This window comes from Urocampus carinirostris, chromosome 6, assembly GCF_059441175.1.
Source record: "Urocampus carinirostris isolate Australia breed hairy pipefish chromosome 6, RoL_Ucar_1.0, whole genome shotgun sequence".
NCBI classification, from domain to species: domain Eukaryota; kingdom Metazoa; phylum Chordata; class Actinopteri; order Syngnathiformes; family Syngnathidae; genus Urocampus; species Urocampus carinirostris.
This window is the reverse complement of record NC_142354.1, coordinates 45,328,493-45,341,038: the sequence shown is the minus strand read 5'-3', so window position 1 is coordinate 45,341,038 and position 12,546 is coordinate 45,328,493. Positions and strand designations below refer to the sequence as shown.

Here is a 12,546-nt window from a genome sequence, read left to right as displayed (position 1 = left end):
CCCAAATAATAACCTACAGCAAAAGTTTAGATATCATTTGTACTTGGTAACACCATGTTTATCAGATCAGTGCTCTCACCACTAGCTACAATGCTTTACACCTATATTAAACTAATTTTGAACCACAAATTAGCCTGCTCCTGTTAGACATGACTGTTGCAAAAGCAATCATTATAATCAGGAGACCCTGGGTAAAGAAATAAAAAAGTTGTTTTAGGAGGCTTTTATCCAGAGTAGGGGTAAGGGGTAAGGGCCATATAACATACATTTGAAACGCCACAATTAAAATAGAACAGACAACCACTAGTCAAGTCAATTCATTTTTATTTGTATAGCCCTTAATAAAATAAAATGATCTACATTTATATAGCGGTTCTCAAGTCAAGACTTTCCAAAGCGCTTTACAGTGTGCTTCACATTTCCCAATAGCGGCCGTGCAGCCATGTAAGGCGCTAACCTGCTTATTAGGGGCAATAGGGGTTCAGTGTCTTACCCAAGGACACTTCGACATGTAACACAGGGGGAGCCGGGAATCAAACCTGCGATCTCTTGATCCCAAGACAAGCTCTCTACCTCCTGAGCCACTGCTCAGGTTATTGCACAGACTATTATTTCAGACCATTATTACACCTGACCTGGAACCAACATGAGGGCAAGGAAAAACTCAAAAACCTCAACATGAGGAAAATAAAGAAAACTTGAGAAGGGACTGCACATGTGATATCCCCCTTTCAGGATGACCAGACAGCAAAGGATGTTGCAATTACAAATAATACAGAGATATTGTCCACTCTACTGCCCACTGAACTTGTGACATCCATAATTACTAATCAACGTGGTTTTGGCTTAAAGACGAATGTCAAAGCTTGAATGTGCAGAGACCCTGAATACAAACCTAACATTACACTCGTAAAAGCCCCTGGTTAGAATTGAATTTCGTGCCACTACTACAGCAGCCCCGTGACGGTGCTTTATTAAGTTATTGTACTGCAAGTCCACAAGATCCTGTATTTTAAATGTGTGGATCAGTTTCGTCCATATTCTCAAATGTGCGGACTTGAGCCAGCTCGTCTGATTTGTTGTTGCTAATAGGAAAAATAAACCATCCACACTCTTTGCTGTGTCAGAACTCTCAAGCAAAAAAACTTTAGAATCCATCCAGCCATCCATTATCTGCACCGCTTATCCTCAGTAGGGTCGCGGGGGGTGCTGGAGCCCATTCCTGCTATCTCCGGGCAGTGGGCAGAGGACACCCTGAACTGGTTGCCAGCCAGTCGCAAGACACACAGGGTCAGACAAGTCACTCGCTCATTCACACCTAGGGACAATTTGGACCGGCCAACCTGACATGCAAGTTTTTGGAATGTGGGAGGAAACTGGAGTGCCCGGAGGAAACCCACGCAAGCACAGGGAGAACATGCAAACTCCGCACAGGGGGTTTGATCTCACGACCTCAGAACTGTGCCGTACACGCGCTAACCACTGCCCCACCGTGCTGCCCTATTTTAGAATCTATCTTGTTAAATAAGCCTTCCTTATGAAAGCTATACACGGATGACTATTGATTAGGAACTGGCTCTGCGTTTAAACCAAAAAAAGTCCACAACCCTAAATTATTTTTGCCATCTAACACAAGAATGATAATAATATCATCTCTCTTTTGATCTTTTGACAGATGTTCCAGCTGCAGATTCAGCCAATGGGTAAGTTGCAGTCACAGCATGGTTGATCACTACCATTTGAGTGCAGAAAGTTAAAATGTGTACAAATCGTTATACATGTGTGTTTGGTGCAAATGATTTTTTGTCCCTTTGCAGTTAATGAAATGAAATGATCTGCATTTCTATAGCGCTTTTCAAGTCATCGACTTCCCAAAGCGCTTTACCGTGTGCTTCACATTTCCCAATAGCGGCCGTGCAGCCATGTAAGGCACTAACTTGCTTTTTGGGGCATTAGGGGTTCAGTGTCTTACCCAAGGACACTTCGACATGTAACAAGCCGGGATTCGAACTGCGATGACTTGATCCCAAAACGAGCGCTCTACCTCCTGAGCCACTGCCGCCCCAAATTAGTGGTTGAGACTGTTTTTTTGTGCTGTGCCCAAATAAACTTCATTCATTCATTTTGCTGGAATAAAAAGTATCTCGCTCACACACACATAGTCATTAATGACCTGACAGGCACGCGCTAGCATTTAAACAACGACAACAAGGTTTCCTCATTTAACCACTCGGACTTTGCCAGGAAATTAAAACTCGATGCTCAATCTTACCACCATTGCGTGAAAGTCAAGGTTTTCTTTTTAATGGGGCGCCATTAAACACTGCTTTAGATGATTTAACTGAAATAAAAAGTATCATTGATGTCATTAATCAGCTCACAAGCAAACGCTAATATCAGCAAGCAAACAGAGGCGAACATTACGTATCCACACACAAATAACAAATAAAAACAAATAATGTAGTGGCCTACCCAGCTACTGAGCTTATTATTTCTAGTATTTACAAGTGTATTTTGTCATATATTTTGTCATGTATTTAGTCATGTGGTTTGACTTGCGTTTGGTTGTCTATTTTCTCAGAACATAATGTTATTTAAATGAGATTGTAGCCTAGTTGCCTGAGCATTTCACCTTTTGGTTGATCATTGGTGAAAAAATAGGCTAGTATACCGATCAACCAATATACAGTATGAAGAGCTCAACCAGTTTGACCCAAGTCAAGTTATGTTTATTAGTGATGCCCTTAATCACAAGGAGTCTCAAAGGGCTGCACAGGTTATTGCACGGACTATTATTTCAGACAATTATGACACCATCCCCTGATCCAAAACCTACATGAGGGCAAGGGAAAACTCAAAAACCTCAACATGAGGAAAATGAGTCCACAATCCCACACATGAGGTAATCCCCTTTCCAGGGTGACCAGGCTGCAACGGATTTTATAATAACAAGCAATACACACTCCCTCATTTGCATAATATTTGGTTGTGACAAAATCAACAACGATGTAGATGACAAAATAAATGACAAAAAAAAATGACAAAATACTTGACAAAATTAAAACAGAAATAAACCATGCCACAATAAATGCAGAAAGGCATAGATAAATGAATACATTACATTTGTGTCAATATCTTTAGGTATTATCTGATTTAAATGTGTTTTAATGCTATCCTCGCTTCCTCTAAATAGCCCTTTTTGTGGTTTCCGGCAAGGTGAGCCAGCTAATCCGAAAGCTGCCAATATTCGTTTGACTAGTCAAAGGTGTTGATCTGTATAGCTTTTTTGTTGTTGTTGTCCACTGTTTACTGGTCTCACCCACCTAAGAAATTTAGTTAACACCTCCCGAACCCCCGGTACTCCAGGTCAAATCACTAAGATAACCAATAGTAAATATATAAATAATAGTTTTTATTATTTGAATTAAAAAATGCCTTGCAGAAGATCCCTTTTGGCAAGCGGCACTCTCATAGAATAGAATAGAATAGAATATACCTTTATTGTCATTGTTACAACATGGGTTGAATATATTGTGACAACGAAAATGGACGTGGCACTCCTGGTCCACATTTTACAGTGAGGATAAAGAAAAGAGATAAGGAAACAAAGAAGATGTTTGTACTGTCCTCGATTGCATAGGCTTTGTTTTCCTTTGTGCGTGTGTGTGTATGCATGTGAAATCACACAAAGGTCCTGTCTTTTTTTTCTTGCAGGAATAAGTTCTGCTGAGTTTACAATTTCCACCTTACCTCACTCAGTATTTCTGGCGAGCTATCAATAGCAACTTCCACCATCAAGGTGTCAAGAATGTCAGCACATTTTGCAAATACACTATAGTGCGGGGATGCCTTTTATTTATTTTTTATAGCAGCCATAAGGCAGCCAATTTACCTTTCCTTAAAATCAATATTTGCTTTTTTTTTATATCCCCCTTTTACTCGATGAGCGATCGCCTTCATTAAGCACACAAAAAGGCAACCATGCCAACGGAGTGCGAATGCGGAGTGCAACTTTACTTTTCAACACTAACTCCTCCACGACTCTCTTGCGAGCCCGTTTTATGTATCGTATTGTGTCCTCCTGTTACGTTCATTGGATGTAAAGAAGGTCAAAAATGCCTTCGACTAGAATCCACACCCTACTTGTAAGCTATAGAAAGTGTTTAGGGCAGTCATGTGCAAACTAGGGCCCGCGGGCTGCATGTGGCTCTAAGGCATATTAATCCAGCACACCACCCTAAAACAATGAACATTAATAATAATAATAATAATAATTTCCTTTGTATTGTCATTCTTTGTAACAATGTACACAGAACGAAATGTCGATACACCTGACCCGTTGTAGCGAGCCGATGCAGCCGCAGCCAACAGAGGGCGCCGCCATTTTTACCAATGTTATAAGTCTTAGGTATGACTCGGCCGAGGCGCGAACCAGCGACCTCCCAGTCTCAAACCGGGCGCCTTACCATCTAGGCTACTGAGCTGGTTAAATATGTGGTAAGTAAAGTAGCACTGATAAAAAAAGGAAAATAAATTGAACGTTAAATGGTAAAAGCATGCTGCATTTCTATAGCGCTTTTCAAGTCAATGAAGACCTCCCAATGCGCTTTACAATGTGCTTCACACTTACCCATTGTGATTAAGTACATTTCTGTATCTTGCAACCGACTCAATAAGCCCCCCAAAATGTTAGTATTATGCGACAAAAGATACCAGGAATAAAAGAAATCTTGTGAAAGAATTGTTGTAAAAACAAATGACGTTTGTAGGCCCTGCATGAGTCAATTCATTCAAAAGTGAAAAATAATTTTGCATTGCCAGAAACTTAGCAAAATGCAACGTGATGTCAAGTTTTGGACATGTTTGATAATGACTTAGTTGCCACGCTTGGGATTGCTGTTGCTCACTGTTGTTTCATGCGTTGCTCACCGACTTTGTGTGAACGCTCAGACCCCTGGAAAATTACAGGGAACATTGTTTATGCCCTATATTTACATATTACATTGTTTATATGCAGGGTTGGGTAGGGTTACTTTTAACTGGATTACTTTCAATTACTTTTGGATTACTCCAATACCAAATATGCTCATAAAAGACAAAAGAAACTCAATAGGAATTTGTGCAGGCTCGGGGAGTAACGGAATACATGGAACGGTAAAAATGATGCTGGCAAGCTGTTTGGATTTATTTTCATTTTGTTTCTGTCACATTTTATGTTAGTTTTGCCTGAGATTAAAGAGATCAAAGCCAGGAGAGAAAGCTTACCACGTGTTGCGAGTCATCATTTGATTCATATTTAGTTTCTTTTGTCTTTTATTAGCATATTTGGTATTGGAGTAATCCAAAATAAATGAAAGTAATCAGCTTAAAGTAACCTACCCAACCCTGTTTATATGTGCGTCCATATATTTATACAGGCATAGATTTTTAGGTATTTCATTTTACAAATGGCGGTATATCTACTCCATATAAAGGCAGTTTTAACTAACGCGACAAAAGGAAATCTAAAACATTAGAAACTTCCCCTTGATGTGAGGTGCTGATACTTTGAGTGGTTAAAAAGAGGAAACATCAGTCAATAAGGGGCCCAAAAGGAGCACGGCTCTACCTGCTGGAGGCCAGGGCGGCGGCTCAGGAGGAAGGGTGGTAGGCTTCGTGACAGCGGATGGAAGTCTGTTAGATTTCGCTTCCACTTTGGCCCTCTGCTGTCACCCCACTCGCTGATATTTGCATCCATCCATCTGTACCGCTTATCCTCAGTAGCCCACTGCCCATCCCAGACATCTTTGGGCAGTGGGCAGGGGACACCCTGAACCGGGTGCCAGCCAGACAATTCGCTCGCTCATTCCCACCTAGGGACAATTTGGACCGGCCAATCCACCTGACATGCACGGTTTTGTAATGTGGGAGGAAACCGGAGTGCCCGGAGGAAACCCACGCAAGCACGGGGAGAACATGCAAACTCCACACAGGAAGGTCGGTAGCTGGATTTGAACCCACGACCTCAGAACTGTGCCGCCCACGCGCTAACCACCGCGCCGCTGTGCTGCTGATATCTGCATAGAATGAATTATTCCCACGACACATTTTTGAGCTCGCCCTTCTGCAGACACTCAGTGTTCGAGATTGAATAGATGAATAAAATAAAATGATCTGGGGTTTTATGTATGGTTTATTCATCCTAGGTCTGTTTAATTTATTATCTGGAAAAATATAATTCTTCCAGAAAGTCAAGCTATGGTCTAAACACGAGTTTCCTTTTTCAAAAACAATGATACATCCCAAAGCATTTTAGGTAGTATGTTTGAGTGTCATTATCAATTTTGTTGCCATGTGCTCCTGTGTGAAAAAAAAACCAACACCCCTGGAATTAACTTAGTGTGTTGCATCGTTTGAAAATATATTAAATAAAGAATATTTTCTTCATTTTGTATACGTGTGCAATACCCAACTGAGTTCAGAGAGCCCTTTTGCTTTTTTCCCCGCCTTGCTTATCTGATTTTATCTTACTTTAAGCAAAGCTGTCCAGGGTGGAACACATTATGTAGCAGGAATGGAGTTCGTGTAGGGAGTGGTGGAGATGGATGTGTTTTTGGTTGTGTTTCTATTTGTTAGTTTAGCATACTCTCTCTTTCTCTCTCTCTCTCTCTCTCTCTCTCTCTCTCTCTCTCTCTCTCTCTCTCTCTCTCTCTCTCTCTCTCTCTCTCTCTCTCTCTCTCTCTCTCTCTCTCTCTCTCTCTCTCTCTCTCTCTCTCTCTCTCTCTCTCTCTCTCTCTCTCTCTCTCTCTCTCTCTCTCTCTCTCTCTCTCTCTCTCTCTCTCTCTCTCTCTCTCTCTCTCTCTCTCTCTCTCTCTCTTCCACCCCTTTCCTCCCACTCTCTGTCCCTCTCTCTTTTACTCTCTGTGTTACTATTTTTTCTTCCTTTGTTGCTCTTTGTCTCTTTGTCTCTCTGTGTCTTTTTAACTTCATTTGCTCTAACTTCCCTTTTTCCTTTTCTCTCTTTTCTCTTTCTTCCTACCCTTTGCGCTTTCTTTTCTCTTTTCTCTCCTTCTGTCTTTGTATTTCTCTTTGGATTTCTATCTTCCTCTCCCTTTCTTTTGCCCTTCTCTCGTGACTTTTTATCTCTTTTGTTTCTCATGCTCTCTCCCTCTCTCTCTTTCTTTTTTCGCCCTCTTTCTCCTTTTCCCTCCCTCTTTCTCTTATTTCTTTATCTCTCTTTTTCTTTCTCTTTAATCTACTAGTCCGGCCCCCGACAGAATATTTGTTCTATCGTGCGGCCCCTGAGTTCAAATGAGTTTGACACCCCTGCTTTAATACTATCAAACGAGCAACATTTAACTATCACCAGGTTACAACTGTATGCACGCTTAGACATTGGGTGGTGCTCAAGCTTCTGCCTTTATTAGTACAGTAAATCAATAGTTTACAAAGGTCAGTAATCGCGGCCACAGAACACATTTAATTATTCATCAAATCCACTTTTTTTCAAAAGAAATGCACTTAGTGAAATAAAAAAATCACGATCACATTTATTTGTATGCGCCATTTTGGGAAAATAATGCAATTACAAACTCCTGTATACAAACATTCAATGTACCCCCCCAAAAAAAATCCAATATCCCCAGCAAACATTTTTTTGCCCTTTGCAATTAGCTTCACAACACACTCTTTTGTTCAACAGCAGGGCCCGACAGCTTTCACTGGTTTACCCCTGCCGCATCATACGGGTGCCCAGCCCATCCCTCAGAACGCGCCCAAACATCCCACTATCCTTTCACAACACCTCTCCACTCCTTCCTATCACCAACAAGAGCTCTAGCTTCCATTATATTTCGACCTCTTTCCTGCAGTGCATAACACCATCCATCCACGTCAATGGCGGCCTTCCTCTCGGTCTCCTTCCATTGACTTCTGCTCTGTAGATCCTCTTCAACATTCGCTCCTCATCCATCCTCTCCATGTGTCCAAACCAAGTGACATGGCTGCTTTCTGGTGTCCCATTTCATCTGGAGGGACGAAAGCATGACCAACTTAGGTGCAGAGGTGCCTAACTTGTTTGGGTGTTTGGGCAATTGGGTTGGCCATGGTGCCAACATTTTTGTGTGTGTTTTTTTGCTATTTTATTCCTTTTCCTTTTTGAGTGGAGAGGTGTTGTAAAGGGATAGTGGGATGTTTGGACGCGTTCTATGATACGGCAGGGGTAAACCAGTGAAAGTTGTCGGACAGAAGAGTGTGTTGTGTCACCCTGACCCGAGCGACACGGCCGCTTTCTGGTGTCCCGTTTCATCTGGAGGGACGAAAGCATGACCAACTTAGGTGCCGAGGTGCCTAACTTGTTTGGGCAAGTGGGTTGGCCATGGTCCAAAAAGTTTTTGTGTGTGTTTTTTGCCATTTTTTTTTCCCTTTTATTTTCTTTGTTATTGTATGTGTTTTTCTTGCTGTCGGTCACCCCTCTTGAGGGATATGACCAAGGTGAACGCCACCGGCTGTATATTTTTTAGTAAAGGTAGCCGGCCCTCATTGTTCACCTCACCGTGTCGATTTTCCTCCGCCTGGCAGGGTCCCCGCAGCAGCAAGCCGGCTAATAATGACAGAAGGCGATTCAAGAGGCGGTGATGCGGAAACAGCCGAGGAAAGCTCAGGGGACGTCCCCGAAGGTACGCAACCGAATCACATTGACAACAGGAAAAGAAAGCCGCTGTAGATTACGCCCGAGCTCATTCCGACATTTGGATTGGATTGTTAAACCGGCGTTTGGCGAGACTGCGGGCGCGATGACACGGGCAGTGGGTGAGCTTGAGTCAAAGTGGCAGAAGCACCTTGGGTCCATCTTACACTTTATGGATTTTGGAGCAGAACGGTTTATAAAGCAAGCCAGGAGCACTATCTGACGATCAGGGTTGGGTAGGGTTACTTTAACCGGATTACTTTCAATGACTTTTGGATGACTCCGGTACCAAATATGCTCATAAAAGACAAAAGAAACTCAATAGGAATAAAATGATGACTCACAAGACGTGGTAAGCTTTCTCTCCTGGCTTTGATCTCTTTGATCTCCGGCAAAACGAACATCAAATGTGACAGGAACAAAATGAAAAAAAACATTTTTGCCCTTCCATGTGTTCTGTTACTCCACAAGCCTGCACAAAATTGAGTCATTTGATTCATATTTAGTTTATTTTGTCTTTTGTTAGCATATTTGGTATTGGAGTCGTCCGAAAGTCATTGAAAGTAATCCAGTTAAAGTAACCCTACCCAACCCTGGTGACGATACACAATGGGAATAGGAAAACGAATGATGCGAGGAGACGTCCAATATTTGAATTGAACACTGTTCCCTAGAGCTGAAATGATTACAGGTGGGCTGCTTTGTTTGAGGTGCCGTAAAAAAGTTGAAGTTTCATATTTTCTCCATTGACAGGGTTTCCCTACGGCTGCTTGAAATGCTTAAAGATTCCTGAATTTCATTGCTGTGTTTACAAGGATTGATAAGTGCTCAGACTCTCTCGGTGTACCGTCTTTCTTTGTAAATTTGTGTAACCCATGTATAATATGTATTTGCAACTGTATATTTTTGTAATGTATTTATTTTAGAAACTTATTCTGATGTGTTTTTCATCGAGCAAATGAGAAAGAAGGGGCGGGGCAAACGCGGGCTGACGGGAAGTGGAGTAAAGGTGAGACGTGTTTGTGGACACGGCAGACAATAGTGGATACATATTTTTCCCACCCTTACCTTTGGAAATATGCACTTTTTTCCTTGGATTACTTTCAACGGGCACCCAGACTCTGCAGGTCTGCATCAAATTTTAAGTACCGGTATCATTTTCCGTTCATTTTGCCGGCTGTGATCTTTGGACTGTGTCGGTTATGGGTTAATTTAGGCTTTGTAGCGTATTATGAACTGACCGATAACGGATAATGGATAATGAATAACGAAGATAGATCAATAACCCTTAAAAACCCCAAAACCCCAATTTTGTGTTTGTGATGCATTTTGCAATGTGGGCGCATGCGGCTAATATACAGGTGCGGCTTGTGTATGTACAAAATCGGTTTTCCTCCCGAAATGTGGTGGGTGCGGCTTATACAGGTGCGCTCTATAGTCCGGAATTTACGGTAATACTATTTCATTATTGGAACCATAGTAGAACATGGCTTACTATTTCTATTATTACTTATTATCTCATTGCAATTATTGTTATTCGAGTAAGTGAAATCCTTTTTCTGATTAAATGCTTTGTCAGACAACCCCAAACATTTATTGATGTTGCTTTTTTTGGTAAAGGGAAAACATAAGCAGTGTGTTTTTTAAGGACCGTCTTGAAACGGTGCACAGCAATCAGTATAGGAATTGACTGAATGTACTCTTTCAAAAGAGTAAGCACGTGTCTATGGTTGCTTAGCCGGACGAGATGGGGACAAACGCTTGTTTAGAGGCACATTGATTAAAGCTTAGCAAGCGAAATTAGGTCATGCAACGTGAGACAAGATAGATACCAAATCAATTGGACTGTTTTGCTTTGTTTTATTTCCTCCTTAGGTGCGATTCATTAAGTGTGGTAGCACAGACATAATACATATAAGTAATGTTGGTCGAGTTTCATTCTGTTGACCTTATTAAAACATGATTTGAAAAATAAATAAAAGTACCGTAAATTCCGGACTATGGAGCGCACCTGATTATAAGCCGCACCCACCACATTACAAGAGGAAAACCGATTTTGTACATACACAAGCCGCACCTGTATATAAGCCGCATGCGCCCACATTTAAACATGTAACGCAAACACAAAATTAACCCAAACCCGACTTCAAGTCCCGCGATTGAAACTAAATGTCTCTGTCCACTCCATGCATCGGCCCGGTATTGCATTACCTCCGGGAACGGTGCATTCGCAATGATCGCAGCAAGGCTTTAGGGCTACGACCTTAGCTTGGCCTTTTGGCTGAGAGTAAGTGTCCCGGCTCCTAGGCTTTGTAGCGTATTGTGAACTGACCGATAACGGATAATGGATAATGAATAACGAAGATAGAACAATAACCCTTAAACCCCCCCCCCCCTTCATTAAAGTCCACAGTCCAAAAATCACAGCCGGCAAAATAAACGGAAAATGATACCGGTGCTTAAGGTTTGATGCAGACCTGCAGAGTCCGGGTCCCGTTGAAAGTAATCCAAGGAAAAAAGTGTATATTTCCAAAGGTAAGGGTGGGAAAAATATATCAGATGAACACATTTACTCACGCAACTCCTTTTTCTTTAACCAACCTTTTACCCCCCTCTTCATTCCTTGTCTGTCCCTCACCTTTAGCGGTCCCCACTTAAACTCGGCACCCCGCGTTTGTTCCGCCCCTCCTTTTTCGTTCACCCGTGCAAAACATATCAGAATAAGTGTCTAAAATAAATACAAATAAATACATTACAAAAATATACAGTTGCAAATACATATTATACATGGGTTACACATATTTACAAAGAAAGATGGTACACCAAGAGAGTTTTCAAAGCTTTAATAACAATAATATAGCTTTGACAGGGCAGTTAATGGTAGCAACACTCGAGCGCCGCTAGCGGCCGTTAGAAAAATGACATAAATTGGCCGCATCACTGAATAAGCCGCAGGGTTGAAAGTTAGGTCAAAAAGTAGCGGCTTATGGTCCGGAATTTACGGTAAACATTTTGTGCTGCATTGTCTTGGAAAGTTACGTTATGCTCATCCCCACAGTATTTTTTTTTGGTTCTATTTGTTAGAAAAGCATGAGAATGGTGAAAGTAAAAAGAGGCCTTCTTCAACCACTGTCCAACCGCTAGCCCAAACCACAAGACAGATGAAAAAGCAAGAATTTATTTGAGTGCGTCTAAGAAATACACGTACTTGCACACACATCATAAAGCTGCAATGATTTTATGAGCCAGGAGAATTGCGTTCAACTCCTTCAACAAATTGTCTTTATAGAACTCCTGAGATATTATTCACAAATCAAATGACCTTGACTAGCCAGAAATATAACAAAATTAAAATGAATAGAATAGAATATACCTTTATTGTCATTGTTACAAAACGGGTTAACATATTGTGACAACGAAATTGGGCATGACACTCCAGTCCCACACATTCACAGTGAGGTAAAAAAAACAAGAAGATAAAGGAACAGAGAAGATACGGTTATAAAACAAGGAGGATAAGGTTATAGTTACAGTTACAGTTTAGTTACAGTCGACTATTCACCAACTCTAGGGGGGTTCGTGAAACTTTTTAACCAAAAGAGCCATAAAAGTAAAACACAACACTTTTATTGTTTTGGGGGGAGGGAGATAGCCAACACATCATTTTTAAAACAAAATTCAACAAAATTGCCAAACCCCCTCCTATGACAAAATCTAATTCTGCAGCACGTTTTATTTCCCTGTATGACATTGGATAATTTGATCGAATCCATAAAATAATAATAATGTCTTGCCTGTGTCCCATATCATCATAAATAGAATAGAATAGAATATAATAGAATAAACTATAACGACGGCGCAGTGGTTAGCGCATGTGC

At 41.3% G+C, this 12,546-nt stretch overlaps 1 protein-coding gene across 2 annotated transcripts in view; it reads left to right on the top strand.

Annotated features, from left to right (window-relative positions):
- The window catches only part of arhgef10la (Rho guanine nucleotide exchange factor 10 like a), a 284,562-nt gene that overhangs the window by 35,773 nt on the left and 236,243 nt on the right, over positions 1 to 12,546 (top strand). For both annotated transcript variants that reach the window (XM_088339079.1, XM_088339078.1), the window contains exons 3-4: positions 1,676 to 1,703; positions 8,560 to 8,657. In XM_088339079.1, coding sequence (XP_088195205.1) covers positions 1,676 to 1,703; positions 8,560 to 8,657 — 126 coding nt within the window. The remainder of the gene's footprint in view (positions 1 to 1,675; positions 1,704 to 8,559; positions 8,658 to 12,546) is intronic.